Below are 24,141 nucleotides of genomic sequence, written 5' to 3'. Positions count from 1 at the left end.
CACTTGAAAAATAGCTTTATTAGAATGATATAAAAAGCATAGATACATTCTAGACATTCGGATCTGGTCCATAAGCAAGAAAGAGATGTATAAATATTTGGTACATTCGCTCTAAAGGTTAGGCATGTCCTTTGAGGAAATGTTAATGAGCAGGGGTGGAAAGTGCATGTAGTGGGTATCCTTCTGAGTGTGAATATTATCATTATATTATCATTATGTTTGTCAAATTTCATCCCATAGGCATGCAGATCAATGTACATTTGCTGAAAAGAAAAATACTTTTTTAGACATGTTATACAAGTAGAGTGCCTTAAGATGAGGTAACTTTTTCTCATATTTGTCAACATTATGGTCAAATAAAAATGATTCTCAATACAAAATAAAGTATATTTGACTATTGTATAGAAGAGTAGTGTGCCCCAACCACAGAGAGAAACAATAACCAACAGAATTTAAGGCAAACACCAGTCTTCAATTAATTTACTGTTTTTTCCCCATCTGTGCATGTATGTAAATGTGCATGTGGTCATCAGCTTTTCATTATTATTTTATTTCACTAATGACAGATGTTTGAAATATCCTTCATATGATCAGTCAAGACACCTATATATAATATATGATCCATGTTTCTGAAATATTGATGGCTTCAACTCTTATTTATAAGTGCATATTTAGTATAAACATATACTGTGTTTCATTTCACAGTAAAGACAGACAAAGCAGGAAAGGAAAAGATGGCAGTCAGCTCTATGTTTCTACTGCCTTAACAGAGCCCGGGTCTTCACTGTCATCATCGCTGAGACTTGGTCTGTCTTCCATGCCAATCTTTCCCATGGCAAAGTTGATGAAGACCTGTGAAGGTTGAGTGATAATTTAAATGCCACGCAAACATAAAAAAAAAACAATTATGTCACTCTGTACTCTGATGTGTTAATTAATCTGCTGGTCAGTTCCCCCCCCTTCCTTCCGTCTGCCTATGGTATCTTCCGATCCCAGAGCGTCAGGAGGGCAGAGTGGTTGAAGAATATCAGCACTGGCTGCATATAAAGCTCATGGATTCTCTCTCTAACTCATATTCCATTTATTTTCCCTCAGGCGTACCCTCTGTCAGTTTCCCTCTGCTTCTTTTAAACTTTCTCAACTCACTCTTTCACTCCCACTCAGCTTTTCTTCGGTCCCCGCTCCCCCCTTCCTCCACCCCTCTGCCTCTCTTCTTCTCCGGTCCCTCTCTTTCTGTCCCTCGCTGCCATCTACCAGCCCTGACAAAAAACCTCACACTAGTTCTCCCCTTGCTCTCTGTTTGTGTCTCGTCTCGTCTTGTTTTGTTTTTGTTTTTTTCTCACCTCGTCCAGTGTGGTCTGGCTGACTGAGAAGTGTTTGATCTGCAGAGCATTTTTGTTGGACTCCAGCTGGTCGAAGATGTCAGCCACCCCTCCCAGAGCAACTGGTACGTGGTACTCCACCATCGTGGAGTGCTGGTCCTGTGTGTTGGGAAAGAACGCACAAGCACAGGGTTAAATATTCTGAAATGATATGCTCGCTATGTAACCAAAATTCTCTGCATTACACTGTAAGGCCGTTAATACCAAACTAAGAAAACTAAACCTCTAATATATCACCTAAAGGATAAAATTATTTGCAAGGGGGACGTCTACACTCTTTGTAAGTCTATTTACAGTATACCTTGTTATAGTAGACATCAGGGCTTTTCAAAGTCCTGACTCAAGTCCACATCCACACCAGGCAGGGAGTCAATCAGAAATGTAGTTGCTAGAGTACATGTGGGCCAGAAATAGACTCCGCCACAAATATTTTTAGTGTTAATCTCATAAGGCTCTCTGCCACACTGGCAGGTGAATGTTTGTACCTCGATAGACATGTAATAAAAAATGATGAGTCTCTGCCGCGTTGGTGTCAGTCGGGGCGAGCAGCTTCTCTTCACAGATATAAGCGTAGGTCTGTTCTCTGCTGTCAGTGTCGGAGTTTGACTCACACACACAGACAGACCGGGACGTTGCACATCAACACTGAAATCTACACGGCTTTGTACGGAAAAGTGCATTGGCCTTTGAGTAAAAAGTTTTTATCCCTACACAGTGTAAGGCAACCCAATACAACAGCTCTGCCAGAATTCCACTTTTCCAAAGCTTATAATTCTTTTTTAAGTTTAAGTTAAGACAGTCAGTAAAGTAATAATTTCTCATGTTTATTCTTCAGGTGGTCGAGGGCGGTGGTGTTTCAATGGAGTGCATTATCCTGAAAGGTGTCCCTAGAATTCTGGTCCTTTTTATATGTAAATGTGTTTTATTCGAAACATCACTCAATATAATGCAGTCCAGTTTAACACCACAGAAAACTACAATAATAGTACCATAATAAACATAAACACATTTATGCTTGTAAAGGCAGACTTTGTGGCAGAGCTGTTGTATCGGATTGAATTATATTGTACAGATGCCAGTGACTCTCCGTACATATACACTAGATTTTTGGAATGGGACGGACTAATACCTGGAACACAGCAGGAAATGTTGTCAGCCCAGAACAGACCCCATTAACTTTTGGTGCGGATCCTGATAAAGGGACGGATCCAGGATTCTTTTCTCACTTTCTTTAACAAATCAGTCTGATTAAAATATTGTTTTTTGGGTTGTTTTTTTTTTTGGTAGCAAAAGGAATGGTAACTACCACCAATGTGCAGCTGAGATACTGAGGATTCAGGTAGGTGCCAATGGTGATTAGGCTTGATTGAATTAAAGGGAACTTTATTATTGATTCTTAAAAGCCAGCCAAATACAATTGATCAAATTAAAATATGTAATGTCTAATCAAAAAATATATTTTTAAATTTTCTGGTGTGGTTTAGGTCATTATTTTCACTAAAAAGCCGACCACAGCAACTGGCTGAACATTTCCCTCAGGAGTTGGTGAAGATGAGGGAACACCTGACACACAATCCTCAGGTCGACAGAAACACATCTTGTTATAAAGGCTAATGTTCGGTTTGTATCTGTTGGATGTTTGTTTTGGCAACTTTATAAGATGATAATATCAGCTTGTTCCCAGAGTGCCAAAAAAAGGTCAATCGAAAGCTGCAACCAGCTCAAGTGAGGCTTCATAAGTACAGCTGGGATTTGAATATCACAAATGATTTCAGAAGGAAGAGAACCTCCCATACAACTAACTTCAACAACTTTTCTGCAACATTCCACTGCAATGTTGGTTTAACCTTTCTTTTTTTTGTTTTCCACCAAGTACTCTTGACTACTTTGGATGGCTGGCATAGCTCACCTTGAGATAAGTGCTGGGGAACCGGCGCTGCATGAAGCCAGTGATTGCCTCTGTGTCACAGGAGGCCTCTGCCAAGTACATCTTCACAGTGAACCCGCTGCCGAACCTGAGAGAAAGGAGATTTTACAAATAAAGCAGTGTTATTACATGTCTGAAGGGTTGAGGTGGTGTTGAGGGGAGGGTACGCTGCTCTTACAAGTAAAATTGAGGATTCAGTTGAACAAAGGACGACAGGAGGGGGGGGAGAATAGGAGGTTGTGGAGGCAGGAGGTTTGGGGAGGGGGGGAGCAGTAATGGCTGCACTGGAGGATGAGCAGAGGTCACTTACCTGTTCTTAATGTGCTGCAGGGAGCCGAGGCAACAGAACTGTCCTTTAACCATGATGGCAAGACGGCTGCACAGTGCCTCACACTCCTCCATGCTGGAGACAAACAGAGGAAGTTAAAAGGTCACGTTAGGACAGTAATTAGCCATGTTCGCTTGTTAATAATACTGATACATAGCAACGTATGTGTCAAATGTTTGTCCGTGAGATCCAGAGAAAAGCTGTTCTCCTCTAACCTGTGAGAGGTGAGGACCACGGCACATTTTCCTCTCACTTCTTCGGAGATGATTTTCCACAGGTGACGCTTGGTGCGAGGGTCCATGCCAGAGCTGGGCTCATCCTGCGGGGAGGGGAGAGCGAGGCATGAGAGAGAGTAGAGCAGGATGAAAGAAAGAGAGGAAGGTTGAAATCAAGACAGAGAGACCAAGGGTAAACAAGGAGTTAATGGGGGAAGGCAGTGCATTGCCAACAGTGTGCAGTGCATACAGAAGGCAAAGGGAAAACGAGGGCAAGGCGAATAAGACAGTGTGAACACAAATGTAAAAATAGGAATGGGGATGGCGATGGGAGGCCCAGCATTGAAGAAAACGCCAAAACAAATGGGAAGGGAAGCGATGAAGACAAAGACATGAATGAAAGGAGGAGGCAGAGGGAAAATTCCGAAAGAGGATGGGGAAATTAAAAGGACACAGAGAGGAAACAGGAGAGAAGAGAGGGTTTGATTGAGACGTAAGGTAGAGTCTAAGTTGAGAGTTACAGGGAGGGCTACCCCTGAGTAAGGTTGAGAAAACAGACTAATCAACTATATGAGATCTGTCAAGTCTGGGGGATCAATATCTACTTTACTTCGAAGACCCTTTCGGGAGGAACTGTAGAGTGTACAGTTAGTTTAATATTTGCTGTCCGGTGGCTAGTTAGGCAATTAGATGGGCAGCGATGTGAGCAGGTGTGTCCTCACCAGGAGCAGGATTTGTGGATGCCCGATGAGAGCCAGCGCAGTGGAGAGCTTCCTGCGGGTGCCGCAACTGTAGCCGTCAGTAATGATGTTGCTGTGGTAGCGCAGCTCCAGCCTCTTCAGCAGATACTTCACCACCTTTAATGGAAACATTTCAGAGGGATTATAAAGTGGATGACAACATACCAAACATGATGTTACTCACTCACCATTCACCGATAGATATTACCATGAATCTTCCAGTTTTTTATGACATTTTAGGTTTAAATATGCAAATGAGACTGTCTGATCAAATACGTGCTAATTTGCATCAAGAGAAATCTGGACCAAGACAAGATTTTGCTGTTTTTCCACGTAGCCCACAATCTCAAATTTGACCAATGCATGAAAGGACAAGTATGTGGGATTTAGTGGCATCTAGCGGTGTGGTTGCAGGATGCAACATGTAACGATAACACATTTCCCCTCGTCTCACCCTCCCACAAGGTGGCCACTAAATAAATGCGAAAAAGTTATAGCTTGGCCTGGTAATTCTTTCAAGCCTCGGGGATTGTACACTTTTACATCATCATTAATGCAACAAAGATGTTTTGTTAAGCAAGATAATCCTCACAGATGACCGCCACTTATTTTTGAAGAGCAGATTTGATGATTTGAAAAACTAACATTAGGCTATAAATGATGCACACATTTTTACATCGCCACCACAAAGCGTCTCAGTAAAATATTCTATACACACTTGACCATAAATTGATCGATCTACAAGTTGTACAGCTGTATTTTTTAATGTCCTCTACAACGACCGCCTATTTCACGACACCTAAATGCTTTTTAATTCAAACTCGAGTGATTAACCAACATGTTTTATGTTGTCGAACAAAACGTTGATATCTTTTCGAGCTACTGTCGACCACAGACCTTATTTGAGGCATCTACTGGAAAACCTATTCAAAAACACCCATTGATTTTGAGATGTGGAAACTCCATCCTATACACTGGACCTCTAAATGAATATCAGCGGTATGTTTGACCTTTTAAAGTGGCAGGACAGGACACTGCTTGTACGTGTGAGATTTCAAAGCAATATTTATCATCGAATGGATGATAAATTATAGCATGGACAACTGCTGCATGCTAGTTTATAAATTTAATGACACTGATTGATTTCCCCAACATAAACACACCAAAACCCCCTTGTATATGACGCTAACATGCAAAGGCATTAAGAGGAAATTATATGAAATGTAAATGATAGAAAACAAAGGCAGTAGAGGCAATAATGTCCGCTTTGCTTTCTACCAAAGAGGTTTATTTGTAAACCCATGTCTGCTGAAAACTGCTAATCATTGTAGGAGGTGTGTAATGGTCCTGCAGTCATATACTGGGAATCAATAGGTTGAACGATTGCAATGCGTAGCTCTGTGGCCGCAAAGAAACAAATGATTTCTTAGACCAGAATCCTGTTAAGGATAAAGTCAACCCCCGTCTGTGGCTCCAAAGAAGAGGAACAATGGCCTTTCACAGGAAGTTGAGTTTCCATTCTTTTAATCTAACGTCGTCCACGGAGATGCGCTCTCTGGTGAAAAAGTCCAATAACCGAGTACACACGAGTCGGGACCTCATCTCAGCAGGAGAGAGAAGGCAGATTTACAGGAGGCTCTTCTGAGGGTGAAGGATGGCGCCCGACATCTTATTGGCTACTTGATATTCACTTCTGTTATTATTACCTCCTCCCATTCCGTCCAGCGCAGCCAACACTGCAAATAACCGAGCCCCTATCTATCTGTCGCTCTCCCATGCATATTTAACTCTTTTTGCACAACAGCGATGACTTTACTTTGTGGCTTTATTTTCATTTAAACTCCACGCTGTCCTGAGGCTGCACCTTTAAAGGAACACGAACCACTTGGTGCATATCACTTCATCTTGTTGTCGCGTGCTAAGTCCACATTGAAAAGCAGGAATAAAAAACTCTCTAATGGCTCATAACCATTTCAGTCTCTGAGAAATCATTAAGCATATGAAACAGCGTGCTGTAAATACCGTTCCAATTCATTTTCAAATACCTTGAGGTGATTTCCCACCGGTACGCTTTAGCCATTCCCCATCAGTTGGCAAGTTTGCGAACCAAATCACTGGAGAAGGCCAATGCAGTGGATAGCTGTCACTGCTTTCAACTCCGTAGGAGGATTTGCCTGTTGTGTTGATTTGTCTATATTATTCTGAGCTCACAGTACCAGCTTCTAGAGTTGAGTGATTAGCACTAGCAGCATGGCATATACCTGACGGGTTCAGATCAAAACGTCTTGTTTTTTTCTTTAACGTTCTCTCATAAAAAGCTCCTTTCTATCACCTTTGATGTAACAGCTCATTAAGCTTGACAAAACCGTGTCAATGCGAGATGACCCCATTAAGGCTCCTCTCATTATCCACAGCTAGGGGACTGTCAGTGGGAGACAACATAAGAGGGACTCTATATATAACCTCAAGTTTGTGAATTAGCCCGACACTGATGCCGTGGCCATTATAACCATTGTTGTCACTCTCCTGACCGGAGGAGAGGAGCTGTGACGATGGCAGCGGCAGCGATAAGAACCAGACGGATCCATTTTCTGCGCCACACTGTCTGCGTGAGTATGTGTGTCTCTAATGTGTGCATTTGTAACATGACAGCGATGATCAATTTTGTGGGCTTCCGCACCCTAAACTGTAAAAATTGTGTAGAGAGCGCGCGAGCGAGAGAGAGAGAGAGAGAGAGAGAGAGAGAGAGAGAGAGAGAGAGGGACAGACACTTTTTTTTCTACACACATTCTCAGACACCTCAGAGCTGTTCCTCCTCTGTTTCTTTTTGAAAGCCACAAAAAAAAGAAATCAGGATGGAAAATCAGAAATCACATCATCTTGTTGATTAGTTGCTCTGCAGATTCCTCTCATGTCAGCAGTGGCGGTGCGGCGGCAGGGAAAGACAGTCTCACTCGGTAATCACCACACAAGCAAGATTGATTAGTTCTCAGAAAGATAAATGGGAAGAATGAGGCTAAAGTGACATGTCAAATGAGATCCTCTCATCATCAAAGTATCGTTTAAATGTAAATTCGTCTGCAGCCGAGCGTACAGCGTCCGCTTCATTCTGAAAGTTTGGATTGCACGGACTGACAACAAAAGCTTTTTTCCATTTTGCCCCAGATAGTACAGCTTTCAGCGCACATCACTCAACACTTAACCGCCTCCCATTCAGTATGCATGGACGCACCAACAGTTACCACTCCTGCAGAGGGAGTGCACCTTTGAATTTATATCAGATCCCGTGTCATTTTGTGGACGCTGCTGTCACTACTGGGAGCTCTGAGAAGCAGCTTGGAGTCTGCTGCTCTTTCCCTTACCCCGTCCAGCTCTCTCTTTGAGATGCCTCGAATGCGACCGTAGAAGTACAAGTGCTCTTCCCCGGTGAGCAGATTGTCCAGTGCATCCACCTGAGGACAGTAGCCGATGTTGATTCCCTGGTTACGACACTCCATGATGTCTACCAACCGCCTGGGGGAATAAAAGACAACGAAAAGACATTTTTTTATGAACGGCATCTGCCACATGGTGCAGGAGAGATGAACACATAGGTTGTTCAATTGACCCTGCTGTCAGCAGCGCAGTGTGTTGGGAATACCCTCCAAACATCAGCTGTAATATGGAGCCAGACTCACGAGCGCAATGGAGGTTTTATACCTGTATAGGAGAGTGTGAGGTACGGCTGCCGCTAGCCAAATCCCAAACCATTTACCTTCAAATTTTGGCTGATGTGAAGCAATAACATCCTTCATTTGCAGATATTTGTGTTATGCAAATTCAATCTAGCTAAAATCCATTAGACAGTGCAGCTTGGGCACCGGTTAAAATGAAATCAAAGCTTTATCCTGGTGGTGGGTTTTGTTTCTGTCGTGTCCTCTAAAGAGATTCTCGTAAATCATCTCCAGTTTGCAGGCGTGTATCTTAAGTAATCATGTATAAACAGAAGGGGATAAGCAACGAGGGGGAAACAAACAAATCTCATACTGTCTTGAGTTTCTTTCTCCCAAGTTTGCGTCGTATGTGCTTGATGAAGAACAAATGAATTAATGAAGAGCTTACCCATCCCAGTCCCTGATCTGTGCTGTGCCATCAGTGGGGCTAACGTCTCCAGTCAGCATTTTGAAGGTGGTAGTCTTTCCTGCTCCGTTCACTCCCAGCAGACCAAAGCACTGTAAGTAAACACTCACTGCTTAGTAATCACAAAGCATTTGTCCACCTTACAGTGCTGTTATAATGGGATGGGCTTTTCAAAGACTGCATAGATGTTATGGCCAATATTCAAATCTTTAGACTGAAACATTGCAGGGGCACTTGGCGAGTATCTGTCCTACAGCCAGCCATTATGAGAAAGGATATGATGATGATTTTTTCTTAGAGTCACACTCTCTAAGTCAATAGACCCCCCCGACCATCTGATCACTTATCACAGCCTATTAACAGCCGTAACACCATAATTCATTTATATTTCTAATAACATTCAACTGTGAATTCTATTTTTCTGTACAACATTTTCCTGTTATTTGTAGCATTTATGTACCATTTATTTAAACTGTTAAGCTATTACATGCTGCAGTGCTAGTCAATAACATAGTGTGGTACCATCAGTGTGGTACGAGGCACACATTTAACATCTCTATTTCTAACACCAATACTGTTTGTAAAAGTAAATACATATACAGTTGTCACATATCATAGTTTAATGGAAATGTACTTACACTTATTTATGTTTTACTCAAATCTCTCTATAGTGTCACATTTCTTTCCTAGAGGGAGCAACTGTAATGTGCCCCCTCGGGGATCAATAAAGTATGTCTGATTCTGAATTTGATGAGTAATGTCGGATACAAAGTCTAATTATGTAGTACAGTTCCTACAGTCTCCCAAAGACAAATCCACTTGGTGAATGGAGATTATGAGAACGTGGATATTGTTCATCCTAAGGACTTAAGGCTTCGAGAGAGAATTAAAATGAAATGTATCACTTTTAAGACAAGCCGTCTGACGTCACATGGAGGAAGTAAATGTCCATGAGAGAGTTACCTAGCAGCAGCCAACGCTTCCACTCGTCTCCAAGAATATGAAACTCAGCTGTGTTGAGTTTAAGTTTGAGTCTCACCTCTCCTGCAGGGATGCCCACAGAGATCCTCTTGACAGCATGGACCTTCTTCTTGAACTGCTGGTAGATCTTAGTGAGCTGGTTGACCTGCAGTATGTCTGAGCTGGCTGCTCCGCTGGACACCCGGAGGTGCTCAGCCACCACGTCCTCGTCCTGGTCCTCAGGAGACACCTGGGGCACCGTCTTTCTGCCACAGATCAGATGCCTGCGAAGGGGGAAAATAAATGTTTCGGGTTGTTTAAGTTAATGTAATTGGCACAGAAACAACGCATTTAATCTGCTATTGACTGAAACCTGGTGACATCCTCTTTTCAGTTAAATTGGTTCAGGTTATCTTCGATCACTCAGAATTAAAAAGTGTAATTAAACTTTTTATTGTCCCACTGAATGTTCCTCTTAAACAATAGATGCTGAAGGTCATTGGTGTTAGAATTTTTTTTTATTTCATATAATAGCTTTTGATTACATCTCATATAATAATGCTAATTCAACTTTTTATTGTTTTCCTAAATGACTCGTGTGTATACTACCTGCATTTCCGGATCTTTGCTTAAATATTCTGGGCTACAAATGGACTATGAAATGCCGGGAACAGTGTCATCTTTCAGCAGGGAACAGATGTCTTGAATGTGCCAGAATATAATACGCAGGAGAGGACCAAATGAAACTGATCTCATCTCTAAGTTCAGTGCATTCATCATACTCTCAACTTGATTACAACACTGGATGTTTACCGCAGAAGTTCATGATCGTTCACAGTCATGATCATCATCATTTTTCCGTTTTCCTCACCTGACTTTACGTAGGAGTGACTTGTTGAGCAGCAGGCGCAGGACGAAGAAAACCAGGCCTTGGATGAAGGAGGAGATCATCATCCAGCCCAGGGCGTCGAGGGAGAATGGGTTTATGTAGGCGTCGATACCGTAGCCGCTGAGGATCTGGACCTCGATGTTCATCCTGGCCAGCTTCATCAGCCCGTTTCCAAAGTTGAACTGGGGGAAGATGTGGAAGGCATAGCACAGCTTCTTGAAGATGTCCTGGATGACCTGCAGGAAGGAAGGAAGAGGAACAGAAGAGAAGTGAGGATATAAGGTGACCAGAGACCTAATTTTTACTTCCCAGTCACTGGATATGTGCGGTCTGTTCCTCTGCAACTCTATATCACTGCAGCTGCAGGGACTGGCTGCATCCCATTCGACAATGAATGAACACTCGTGCATTTAAGTGTGTATCTAACCACGTCTACTGCATCTGAGCACAAGCAGTTTATGCTAACCTCATTGTTGCGCATCGCAATTTGACCCAGGAAGAAGAGAACGGAGGTGGACAGGATGGTGTTGACGCTGATGAAGAGGTTGATGCACATGTAGCTGATGAAGGCCATCTCTGCATTCCTGAAGACGCCTGACAACAGATACATCCAGGGGAAGGTAGCGAACCTGAGGAATTGACAATGACAGGAGACGTTAAAGTAAAAATAACTCCTCTCCGCTGCGATCTCGCTTCAAATACAGGGAACTCACAAAGAGCAGCACACAAAGTGGAAATGGAACATTTATACAGTCATCATCATCTTCCAAAATGACATGACCTTGCTTTTTTTTTTTTTCTTTTTTTTTTTTTTACTGAAGTGGTTCAGGCCTTTAACAGACTAAACAGAGCAGTTGCAAGCCTGATGAAAGTAGGCACCAAAGAAATACTGAACAGTGGAGAAGGAAAAATACCGTAAACATTCAGTCATGACGCCAAAAAGAGAGGAAGATAAATTACTTCTCCCCTTATTTCCCTGGTGATAGAACATCCTTTTTTTCCTCTTTTTTTTGTCTGCTCTTTTTCCCCTCACATAATCTGCTTGTTCATTTGATTGGGGTGTCTGGGTCAGCGACTCGGAGAGGAGGAGGCGGAGAGAGAAAGAGATCAAGGAGAAAAGGGGAAAAAAAAGCATGGGTTGGGGAAAAAATAAAGAAAAAAAGAAAAGAGACGGACACAAACAGATAGAGCCAGACAGAGACAAAGCATCTGCGTGCCATGCCCCAAAAGAAAAAAGTTGCTGGGTAGGCAGACTGCGGGTGCCAAGCCATGACAAGGAACAGAAGCAAAGAAGGCTGCGGACCAGACCAGGTGGGTGCAGCCTGACAGATGGAGCGCTGTGATTATTCATTGCTTGGGAGGGAGACATCTGTCTGATAAATGAGAAGCAGAGTGCTGACTTGGCCTCCTAAGATCTCCGGCTCAGGACGAGGCAGCAGAAAACATAGGCGGCAAAGCTGATGTAAATAATCTCAGTAATCCAGATGTGGGGTAAACATGGCGTGACATCGCTTTAACGCCTTCCAAAAAAAAAAACTGAATCTTACCGTCAGACTGATTTTAACCCTTCTGTCTCAATAGACAATAGCTAGCTGTTCGTATTGTTATGGCTTTAAGTCCTGTTGGTTCAACATCCCACATCCCTCCCTCTCTCTCTCTCTCTCTCTCTCTCTCTCTCTCTCTCTATGTCTCTACCATCTTGGCTTGAATAAGACAAACAGGTTGGTAGCGACTTTTCCATCAGCCTTTCAGTCCTACCGCCATCTGTCTGCGCAAGGAATTCTGAAAAAAAAAAAAAACTGAGCTGTGTTTGCATTTGAGGAACAGCACTCTCCTTATGCTCCGTGTTGTAAATCCAACCTGGTGGCACACACACAGTAGCACGCAAGCAGAGGCGGGAAAACACAGGGTGCGCGAGGACATGGAGAAAAACAAACATAACAAACCCGAATTGATCAAATGACTGCTGCAAAGGTTGATTGAGGTCGGAGGAGGAGGAGGAGGAGGAGGAGGAGGAGGAGGAGGAGGAGAGGGGGGTAGTTTAACGATACATTATACTGTTCGGCCCTGAGAGAAGTCCTCGGATGTCCTGCTGCCAAATTAAGTTTCATCAAATGAGTGTTTCGATGCATCTGAGTAAACAAGATATTTTTAGACGCTTCGCAGTCATCGGGCCTTTGCCGTCAGCAGTGACATCATCAGTTCACTGGCAGCTATGCGAGCTCGCCACCTCCAACATATTTCACAGATGTAGGGGAAACGGCTTGGATCATGAGCTGCTGTATTTGTTTTCATCTCTGTGGTCGGGGGTTCATTGTTGCCTACATCGTGGTGAGTGTCCCAAAACTAGACCTTTGTTAATATTTCAAACTCAGAGAAATCCATAATTTTATTCAAGGTACCAGAGGAAAATGTCCGCCGTGTGATTACGCTGTGTCTATTGAGCCATGTGTTTTGTTTTTGTTTTGATTGAGAGACCCCTTGCAGCAGCAGAAATTACAGAATGAAAGCTACAGTGTATTACAACTTAGCTTTCGATTAGTTATTCCAAGAGTTTAACAGAGAACACAGCGCCATTGACAAAAAAAGCAAAACAAAAACAAAAAACTCCAATGGGGCAAGAAAACACAAGCACTACGAGCTGAAAACAAACCCTAACGTTGGTCAAATACATCGGTGAACAATAAGAAAGTTTACAGACCAACTTACTGGTTCAATATTGACCCATTGGGATTATTACCTACATCATGAATGCAACCACTTTCAGTTTTACCACCTTATAAACTAGTAACTGGCCTGGTAAACCTGTCAGGTCATTCCTCTTCTCACTGATGTGTTTATTGCTCATTTGAACTAATTTCTGTGATTGAATTTTGATTTAGTCAATACCAGAGGGTAGATTGAATATATCAGGTTATTCTGCCTCCTACTGCAAATCATGAGCACCAGCTCGCATTCATAATACTGTATAGAAGGTATTTTTACAAGAGCACACACACATAATGCCATTTTTGATCCCTCGTGTGATTGTATACGGAATATACTATCATTCAAGATGTGCTGTGTGCATTTCTTTGCAGTTTCAAAACATTCAGGATGTGGGATAAACTAAAGTACATGGGATCCATTTTTTTGTTGCTGTGTTTTCAGCTCTTAGCACTTGGTCGGTATAATGTTATCATAATGGATAGAACGAAAAATGCAACATACAGTGAATGTCAACAGTTAATACAATGGCTCAAATCACATTTGGTAAGCAGTGTCATGACCAAAACAAGCCAAAAAGGACCAACAATACCATAAACTGAGCCATTTTTCAGTAGGCCTTGTTAACAGACCCCCCTAAAATAAACACATTATCGGATTACACACTTGCACAGATTTGTTGAGGCCAAATGACTCACCCAAAGAGCACCAGAAGCAGGGTGATGGCACCCAAATTTTCCCGATATGTGAATGCTGGAATCTGGAAGGCTGCGAACACACCGACAGTCAGGGTCACGGGGATCAGATACATGACCTGTGGAAAGAGACAGAATAAGATGCAGTGATATGAAGGCAAACCATTTAACTGTAAAGACTGCTTCCATTATTAATGAATCAATGCATTAAAAATCTTGCAAAGCTATTTTGTGCAATCAATTAATGAATAAGTCATGAATTGAGTCTGGATATCTTTTAAAAAAGATAGAAGGAGAAGGCAACATTTTGCATGTGCTGTTGCGATCTAGAATTTAACACAGGGCGGAGACATATCATGTGGAGGATGATTTTGATTTTGACACAAGGGTTCGACTACACAGTGAAAAGTTCTTTTAGGTCTCCTTTTAGGGGGCTAGAGGACGTTACCATGTCATAAAAGAAGTTCACAGCCCAGTAGAAGGGCTCGCTGATGCCAGAGATGTGCTGCAGCCTCTTGGAGCCGCTGTGGTGCTCGCTGACTTCATAGATGGCGAAGCTGGCCGTCGTAATGGAGTAACCCGTCATCACACATATAGCCACCAGGAGTTGGAGCATTCCCTGGACGCTGCGAGGAAAACATAGTCACATTCAGATCAGTTAATCAGTCAGTCATGTATTTAATTATTCAGCCACATTGCATCTATCTGGGGAAGCACTGATAAAATAAGACTTTGGCACAGAGAATGATCCTCAGACTATCTTTCAAAATAAACACTTCAAAAGTTTCCCTGCATTGTGTTGCCTTAATCATCCAGTTTCCTCAGTTTTCTCTCCCAGAATGTGTCTGCTTTGTTGGCTTTCTTCATCAGCACTACATTTTAATGAGGTTGCCCCAAAAACGCACCTCGCGTTCTGGATTTTTCCACCCCTGAATTTGTTTTCACAACATCGGCTGAGCCGCGTGTGGAGGAGGCGGCTTGTCGTTAATCACGCAGCCTATCGGAAAAAACCAACTCGGCACCGGGTGACACAGCAGCAATCAGGTGAATTTACAAGCTTGTATGAAAGAGCAGTAGGCCTAAATTAAAAAAATAGGAGAGGTTGCATCACAGTCAGGAGGGATGTTATACCAGGGAACATCTCTCTCTCTCTCTCTCCGTCTCTCTGCAGAGCATGTGTGAATGTCAGCAGGCAGAAGGGGCAGAGCAAGGGCAGATTATCCACATGGTGATCTGGTGCAGATGGCATCATTCTCTCAGATGGATAAAAAAAAATTAAAAGGAAAAATGCTAAAATATACTAGGGCAGCCAATGATACACACAGAAAAGAAGGTTTATATTTATACATTGGGGCGGTACCCTCTAAGGTACAGCTGTTGTACCCGTGACATTGGGACTTATTTAACTTCAAGATCCCAGTCTAGAACCTCTGGTGGCAATTTTGTACCTTTATTCAAATTAACAAAAACTGACCTTTTAAAAGAGGCACATTTGGGAAAAAAAAATACTGCTTGAGAACAACAACCTTTTTGGCCACCAAAAGGTACACAAGGTTACCTCGAGGCCCAACATTTAGACTTAGTGGGCGCATTAGTGCAGATTCCAACTTGGGGGACAGGAATGGACTAATACTATACCCCTATTTCTGACGGTGTACCTGGGCGGCCGACCAAGTAAAATATGCGTGTGGGAAACACTGGCTTTTGAGAGCAGGAAACAAAGAAATCTTCATTATAAAAAATAACCATTCTATAGTCTTTGTAAGAGCACATATAATTATACAAATCTATGACGCAAACTTTAAAATGACCTTCTTTCACATGAAAAACATTCTATTTTTTGCAAAGTAATCCACTTCAAAAGCCTTTTCAGCCTATTAAACAACTTCCAACTAGATGACCTAAAATGTTTCAGTTCATACAAACTGGCAATGACATGACACATCAGATAAATCAGCCACTTTACTCAGTGAATGTCATCTCCTTTGATGATAGCAATCAACAAGCGCAAATCAGCCGGTACCAATGTTCAGACGATAAATTGCTGCAGCCCATTGTATTCCCCGATGGTAAACAACTGTGCTGGGTTCCTTTAGTGCCTTAAGTATAGTTACTACAGCTTCTGATCCGAGGCGCTAACGAATAAGGGATGAGGCAACCTGGCGTCATTTCTTCAGAGAACAATAGCACCATTTCAAAGCCCTTGTACAAACTATCATTTCTTTCCCTGCTGCGACTTGACTCATGTGAACTATTGAAGTAGCTCACAATAATTGGAATTCCATTAATAACAAACAGCGTTGTTAAAAAAAAAAAATGCTTGTGCTTCGCCTCTGACAAGATAATAACTGCAAAAGGAACAGACGGCCTCATGTAGAGAACATCTTCACACTGTTATTGCTGTACAGTCGGGGAGCCTGTGGTGCAGCTGTGAGGCTGCGGAGCCTATTGTCCACACTAGGCCCCAGACAACTGGCTGAGCCTTTGATCCTTCAGTTACTCCTCAATTACTCATTCACACTTTCCTGATGCTGCTACCTGTTCATCCCTCACTCTCTTTCTCTCTCTTTCCTGCCTTGTACTACTTTTTTTCTCTATTCTCAAGCCAGGGCACCATCAACCAAACAGAATAAGCTGCACGAGGCTGGAAAAAAAAAAAAAAACGGGGGGAGGACGACAGTGATAGAGCTGACAGAGTGACAGAGTGAGAAGGAGAGTGAGTAGCAGAGGGTGACATGCGGTAGGCGTTTGAGGGCAGCACTAACTACAGAGAATGGCCAGCAGCAGCAGCAGCAGTTAGTGAGCAGGCTTGTTATCAGTGCGGCCAAGATAGCCGGAGAAATTTTTCCAACGGCCAAAAACTACCAAACCCTGAGAATTGAGACATTCGGAGCGATAAGCCTGCCGTATCTTTACCTGAGGAGGCAGGATATCAACCCGGAAGGAGGGGTAGTGTGTGCACGTGCAGCCACCACACTTCCTCAGTGGGCTCACAGCTATGTAAATGCCATGCTCCTAAAGAGATGTGAGCGTGTGGAGAAACCGACGGGGCAGTAAACACAGGGAAATGGTCAGTGAAAATGGTTAGGGCTAATAAGGCTCTGGAGAGGACAGACCTTCATCAGGCCACAGTGTCGGCTCAGCCCACTCTCGGACCGATTTATTGGATTTGATGCTCTCGAACACACACGTTTGCATGCATACATACAAACAAACCACACACTCTCACACAAACACACACACACAAGCCCTCAATCCGCAGCGTGGGTCTCTAAGGCTGAATGTGGAGTATTTTAAAATGGACTCATTTTGGGAAGTAGGGTAGAATCAATCCACCTCTGTGCCACCTTCAGGGTAAACACTCATTATATTGGGACTCTGATCAATAGTGCAAGCTCAGGGAAATCCATTTAGAAAATCAAATATGGGTAAATACTGCTGTCATGTACCTCCCTGCCCCGAGTCCACCCTGACTTTGAAGTCTTGAATTGAAAAGTAGGATGCTTCCATAATTTACCACGGGCTCAGCCACACAACAGCCAATAATATTTATCCTGACTTGACTAATTTTTGAGGATATTTTCACCAATTAGTATGCTAATTAGAATCTTTTTTTAGCAATTGCAGCCATTGATGTTGTTGACAGTCTCAGCAGAAGGAAGGAATTTAAAGTGCAGCACTTACATCACATCTTCATCATCCACCCGGCCAAAATAGGGGTGACTGGAAACTGATATGGCTGTAAAAGAGAGAAATCGAGTTTTGTGTTAGCAGTGGGAGAAAAAAAAACAACAGCATGCAGGGCTATTTCTCAGCACTGGAACCAAATGAGCAATGATATTCTCTTTGCCAGGGACACAGTTAATTGAAAAATATAGTGCAAGATGATTTCATTTGCCAGTGCACACAAAGGAAATTGAATTTTCTTTATCATTTTTTCAGGGTCTTCGAGTTGCTACCCTACACGTCTCTGCTTACATTTCTCGAGATAGGAGAGTTCATCCAGAGAACAGCAGCCCCGGAGCAGGCTGGAGGCTCGCTGCCTTGCTCAAGGGGCACTTGGATGGGACGGATGGGTTCACGTAACAAAGCAAAATCTGATTTGGAATCATTAATCAGATCTGATTTGTATCTTTTTTCCATCGGGAGTCAGCTACAACTAACAGTTACATTTGTTGGTTGATGTGAATAAATAAATAATTGCTAAAATTATTATTATTATTATTACTTTAAATATCATACTTAAAAGTAACATATTACATAGACCAAGTTAATTTACTCATTAACATTAACACATTAACATAATGGAAATACTTTACTCAGAACTTGTAGTTGAAATACATCATAAATATCAGAAACTCTATGTAAGTTACGTATGTAAGTATGTAGAGGTTTCCTATCCAGCAACTATTTCGAACAAACACTACAATTGTCTCTATACACACGGGACAGATGATTCAATCATCCAATCAGAGGACGAGAGAGATTGGTTTGAATAATGATCACCTTGAACCACTTCAGCATCAATGAAGCATAAACCTTTTATTCCCAGAAAACTGTATGCTTAAAAAAGAATTCCATTAAAACATGACAGTAATTAATGGATTGTTAAAGCTGTAGCTGTTTTTGTTTTTTTCTGTTGATCGACTTATATATTAATCACCCAAATTAGCACAATGGGTCAAGATCTATAACAAAAATGTAGAACACTTTAGTTCTCACTGCCTCAAGCTGTGGCTGTTGTTTTATTCTTAAAAGCATTAAACCAGGTTTATTCTCAGTTCACATCTCCTGAAGGTGAAATATTAAACAGTTGAGTAACTGTGTATTTACTCTGTGGGATGGGGCAAACAGACTTTCAACACAAAGCATTGTTGCATGTGGGAGTGATCAGAATCTCTAGTGCGGAGAGTGGACAGGTGCGCGATGGTACATCTGTGGCAGTGGGCGGCTATGTACAGAAATCCTGTGAGAGGGAGAGAGAGTGTGTATAAAGCCGACCTGCGGAATCCAGGATCCCGCCCCAGAGTCGGTGCTTGCAGCTCACAACGTGAAGCTGAGGGGCTTCAGATCTGACAGACCAACCTCTCACCTTGAAAAGTAATCTCCCTCCATCTCCACCCACCTCACTCCACCCCTGCCACCTCTGTGAGCTTTCAGGTAACATTTAAATGATTACCCTCGAGCACTTTCATCATCCAGTGGGGGGGGGTGTGTGCATGTACTTCTGTGTTTTTTCTTCATGTGTACGTCTGCATGCGCGTATGTTGGCGTAGTCCTGGTGGCAGGCAGATGGTCAGGGAGATACTCGGAGCTGAATCAGTGCTGAAAAAAACGTGGGCCAGCCTTCGTTCTCTTTAGCACAGCTCCCCAGTGAGTGGCACTCATCAGCATTCAATGTGCATAATGATGTGAGTCTAAGGACACACAGCACCCCCTGGCTTTAATCCAGTGAAATGAACCATGAGTAAACACACTGTTTACAGCTCTCTTAATATTTAGCACACAAAATGCAGCGGGTGCTCGATCAGTAACACCTTCCGAGATAGAAAGATGTTCCTCGTGCCGATGTGAGCATCGTTTTTTCTCACAACCCAAGTAATTTTTCACAGCTTTTCTTTCACAATATCCAAGAAGTGTCGGGTGTCAGCATGAATAAAGGACAGCACCAACAAAAAAAATCTCAAAATATTTCAAAAAAAGGAGCAAACAGCAATAACTTTTTTATTACCACACAAATAAAGTTGTACATTTTACTGTTTATTCCCCACCTGCTCCACCTTACCATATTTATGTGGGTCCTTGTCAGCTGGCAGTTTGGAGCGTAGGATTAAGTTGCTCATGCTGTTTAAGTATGCCGGCATTGTGTGGTGGCCTTCAGGGTTGTACCAGACCTAAACGCATACAAACACAGAAATGCACAGACACCAGGAATCACACCGCTGCAGACCGGAGTATGTAAGTCATCTCTACAACACACCATTCCAGTGTTTATACCAAGGCTTTAAAGAGACAATAAATGAAGACGTCATCATGTGAGGATTTTTTACACACTAAAACAGCGGCACAATTGCTGCAGTAAAGCATATTTACGATGACACTGATGGCGTAACAATGCAGCTCCGTCTGCGAGCCCTGATCTCGTAGCGAGGATGTTGTGTTTTAGCGCTCAGCTACTCATCAGGGCAGCAGTTAAAATGATAATAAGATAGGCAGCAAGGAAACGGGAGACAGATTTTACCTTAGAGAGAGTGCGGTTTTTAGGCACCGTTAATATGTCCATCTGCAAGTCAGGAGGGAGCGGCATGCCGAAATCAAAGCCACCATACCTGAAATAAACATCACAGTGCACGGGTCAAAACATGCCAATGCTGCTGAAGAATGAGATGTGACACACTGTGCCGGCTTGTTTTTCATTTTGATATAAGCAAACAGATTCAGAGCATTTCGTTGTTTTTTCTCTTTCAATAAAGCACATTTTAACATTTTGCTGATCATATTTATACTAGTACGAGTCACAATATTGACAAGGTACTAGAAGCCTTATCGTATTAAGCTGACATTTAGGCGGCGACCAAAATCTACAGCCAATTAGATTTCTGCTCATCCTTCCCGAAAGGAAATTAATAAAGATCTCATGTTAGGTGATAATTAGATCTGATGTTGCTGGATTGTGGAGTTCTTTGTGAAGGACTCAGGTCGGATTTTCCACAACAGTCCAATGGCTGAGACACGCTCTCGTGCGCCTCGTCTAGGTGCCTCTCTCCACTCCGCTAACAGAGAGTAACACACAGACACAGAGGTATGACATCCACGAGAATGGAGCAGATGTGAGGTCACAGTGACCTTAACCATTGACCACCTAAATCTAATCAGTTCATCCTTGAGTCCGGGCAGATATCTGACAAAAATTCTCTTGAGGCATTGCTGAGACATCGCACTCACAAGAATGGGATGGATGGATGGATGGATGGATGGACGGACGGATGGATGGACAACCAGAAAATGTAATACTCTGAATTTCGAGTACATATTTTCCAAGATTTGATGTGTTCCTGAAGTGGTCAAGCTTGGTCATCAAAGTATTAACATTAGAAACAAACTGTGCATTGAGATTTCGGCTAGAAGTCTCAGACTTTATGGCCACATTGTATGTATTTTAAGTTTATATCAAGTTTAGTGTCTGTCATACTTATAAAACACAATTTTGTGAAAAAAAGTGTTTGTTCAACCAAGAAAACCTTCCTGTCATCATCTCCTTAAGCGTCATCTGATCTAAGAACAATAATAATTGCATAATACCATATGCCGTAATGGTGTGAAACCCTGATATTTTCGGAGTTGGTTATTGTTACTGTGAACATCTCACGCCGCTGCAGCCCTTAACTGCTTGGATTATAATGGAACGTCACTTCATCTAAATAACACAGCTAGTTTATTGATTCAAACTCAGCGACGCGTGGGTTGAAAAATCTAAATGTGTCCTCATTAAAACACAAGGCAGGTTGCGTGTACCTGTTCCTGATGAACTTGTTCGCCGTGGCCACCAGGTAGTTCTCCACGTTGAGGCCGCTCAGGTTGTACACGATCTGAGCTGAAGGGATCTTCTTATGGGGAGGCTGGAAGTTTTCCCCTTGACAAACCTGCAGCGCACGGAACAGACAAATGCATTGTACTTGCCCTTTCATCGAGTACATGAGCGAGAAAACACATAAACTCACTCTGTCTCTCTCTCTCTTGCACGCACACACACACACACACACACACACACACACACACACACACACACATACACACAGCTCTCAGTGACCCGGTCTCACCTGTTCCTGCTGCGTGCATTTACAGGCACTAAATGCTCTGGAGCTGTTCCCACTGGAGCTCCACTTGCCCGTGCTTCTCGTGCAGACCCTTTAAAAAGAAAACCAAGTGAAATGGTGGCTCGGTGAAATGATAACACCGCAAGACTATCACGTGTTTAGACTGAGTTGATATGCTTGGCCTGTGTTAATGCTTGCACACAACTAGAAAGGCAAAAATCTGAAACTAATTACATCGTAGCTGCGAGCTTGGGTGTTTATTTGCAAGATCAGGACCTAAATATTTTTTTTTTCCCAAACAGTTTTCAAATCTGTTTAATATGTGCTGTAATATCATATTGTGTGAGATTTGCTCGTGTGGGTTGATGCTCAGCTCCCTCACATTTTTTTTTGTTTTCTGCCAAATGTTTTCAGGGACACTTTGTGCAGATCAGAAAAAGAGATTGTAGCACAACACGCAGCTCTGCACGCTCACATGCAAACCTGTTACTTTTAATAACCAGAGTGAGGGGACCATACAGTTTATCTCCAATAAAATGTAAACAAGAAAATGCAGCACTCAGCACCCTTTCAGTGTCTGTCATTTTGTGATAATAGGACATCATAAGCAACATATGCAGCCTCCCTTGCACCATAAGATCTTTCCTCCTCTCTCTCTCTCTCTCTCTCTCTCTCTCTACGTTTCTAATTTTTTTATTTTTTTTTTTTCTGAGGATTTTAAAATGCATCCGGGGTCTGGTTCATGAGTGCCAACATTGATTTGAGTGCTGTAAGGGCAAAATCTCCCCCCTATAAACACGGGGTGTTTACGGAATACAAATGATCCTCCTCACATCGCAGAGTCCTGCTGCAGGCTTTCAGCCACATACGTCGAGCCGAGCGGCAGGAAAAAACAGGGGGGAGGGACGCGAGAGAGACGAGAGAGGGAGCAGCAGGAATTTGGAGGGAGACAGTCTAGTAAAATGAAACAAGGTGAAAGAGGAGGCATGGAAAGAATGACAATGAGTGAAATATGAAAACACTGTGTGAGTGGAGAACAGTGGAATACGTCCAGATACTGAGCACAGGCACCCAGACTGCCGCTGACAAATGTATCATTTTCAAGCAAAAAAAGAAAAAAGCGGCTGGCGTTTGAGGTGTGATAACGTACGGGTCATCCGACTTGTCGAGGCAGGCGTTATCGATCCCGGGGAATGACATCATGGCATCCATCAGCTGGCTGGAGTTGGGATTTTGGTTACTGTAGAGCCAGAAAACAAATAGTCAGCCTCAACACGAGGATAAAGAGCACAGTTTAGTGAACTGTATCATAATTACAATGATACGAACATGAAGTAACACAAATAAAAGGTTGTTTAATACAGCTCTAACAGACAGAGTTTGTATGAATTATTCTTGATTTATTAAAATCCCTCCTTGTTGCAGTGGTTTTACAAATAATCTGAATTCAAGGTTGGCATTTATAAAGGACTTTCTTGTTAAAAAATAAACAAATCAAATAAACTGGGTTCAAGAGGAATTTACTGACTCACAACATTGTCAATAAAATGGCAAATGGGGGCACAGTCAGAGATTTTAATATAACATCCTCAGGACATTTGTTGTGCCACTTTACATTTAAGTGGATTTCTTTTATTTGCGCCTTTAAACACACCGAGGGGTACGCTCACAAATAAACGAACAAATCATTCAGTTTGCAGTTCATACAGGCAGGTCTGGAAACACAGTGCTATGAGAGAGTTCATAAAATGTGACACTCTACAATCCACAGTTATAATAGCAGAAGACTGAAGTGGTCAGGGTTTGGAGTAAATTGCCCCAAGTGAAGTGTTTTGGAGGTCTTGCTCACAAGTGGAGTGTGAGATGTGCTGGACCTATGTGGCGAGGAGGGTGTTGAGCCGGAAGGTAAAACTGTCAATTAACCAGTGGATCTATGTTCAGACTCTCACCCATGGTCATGAGGTTCAGTTGGTGAGCGAAAGGATGAAATCATGGATACTTATGATTGGATTGAGTTTCCTCGACAGGCTGTCTGGGCTCAGCCTGAGCTCCTTTTTTGCTTCAAGAAGCTACAAAATTCTTTTGAACCACCTGGGCACCTTCATTTCAAGGTTTTTCAAGCATGACCAACTAGTAGGACACCTTTCTAGGAGGAGCTGGAATACGTTGCCGGGAAGAGGGATGCCTGGAAAGCCTTGCTCAGCCTGCTGCCAAGTGAGTGGCATACAACGGATGGATGGTGGGTGGATGGATGGATGGATGGATGGATGGATGGATGGATGGATGGATGGAGCGAGCAACTACCTATTACTTTATTCAGCACGCGACAACCCAAACACTGATCTCATTGAAAATAAATAAAT

General features: G+C 42.6%; 1 protein-coding gene and 1 long non-coding RNA gene across 6 annotated transcripts in view; one reads left to right on the top strand and one right to left on the bottom strand.

Moving 5' to 3' along the window:
* abca12 (ATP-binding cassette, sub-family A (ABC1), member 12) overlaps positions 1-24,141 on the bottom strand; it is an 80,292-nt gene continuing 56,151 nt past the window's right edge. For 4 of the 5 annotated variants that reach the window (XM_037109905.1, XM_037109908.1, XM_037109907.1 and 1 more), the window contains 19 exons: positions 22,929-23,018; positions 21,782-21,869; positions 21,477-21,604; positions 20,203-20,290; positions 19,747-19,855; positions 17,646-17,700; positions 14,410-14,587; positions 13,965-14,080; positions 11,027-11,189; positions 10,543-10,796; positions 9,751-9,955; positions 8,694-8,803; positions 7,955-8,105; positions 4,575-4,709; positions 3,853-3,956; positions 3,620-3,712; positions 3,292-3,397; positions 1,344-1,481; positions 1-852 (listed from right to left, as the gene is read on the bottom strand). In XM_037109905.1, coding sequence (XP_036965800.1) covers positions 748-852; positions 1,344-1,481; positions 3,292-3,397; positions 3,620-3,712; positions 3,853-3,956; positions 4,575-4,709; positions 7,955-8,105; positions 8,694-8,803; positions 9,751-9,955; positions 10,543-10,796; positions 11,027-11,189; positions 13,965-14,080; positions 14,410-14,587; positions 17,646-17,700; positions 19,747-19,855; positions 20,203-20,290; positions 21,477-21,604; positions 21,782-21,869; positions 22,929-23,018 — 2,416 coding nt within the window. In that variant the 3' untranslated portion in view covers positions 1-747. Of the gene's footprint in view, positions 853-1,343; positions 1,482-3,291; positions 3,398-3,619; positions 3,713-3,852; positions 3,957-4,574; positions 4,710-7,954; positions 8,106-8,693; positions 8,804-9,750; positions 9,956-10,542; positions 10,797-11,026; positions 11,190-13,964; positions 14,081-14,409; positions 14,588-17,645; positions 17,701-19,746; positions 19,856-20,202; positions 20,291-21,476; positions 21,605-21,781; positions 21,870-22,928; positions 23,019-24,141 lie in introns of those variants that run through there. The other variant, XM_037109909.1, reaches the window with a different exon arrangement.
* On the top strand, positions 1,314-3,246 carry LOC119025895. Its single transcript, XR_005076955.1, has 3 exons — positions 1,314-1,447; positions 2,670-2,721; positions 2,867-3,246. It is a non-coding gene; the product is annotated as an uncharacterized LOC119025895 (long non-coding RNA).

This window comes from Acanthopagrus latus, chromosome 9 (assembly GCF_904848185.1).
Source record: "Acanthopagrus latus isolate v.2019 chromosome 9, fAcaLat1.1, whole genome shotgun sequence".
Lineage (NCBI taxonomy): Eukaryota > Metazoa > Chordata > Actinopteri > Spariformes > Sparidae > Acanthopagrus > Acanthopagrus latus.
The sequence above is the reverse complement of the archived record's forward strand: the minus strand, read 5'-3'. Positions and strand labels throughout refer to the sequence as shown.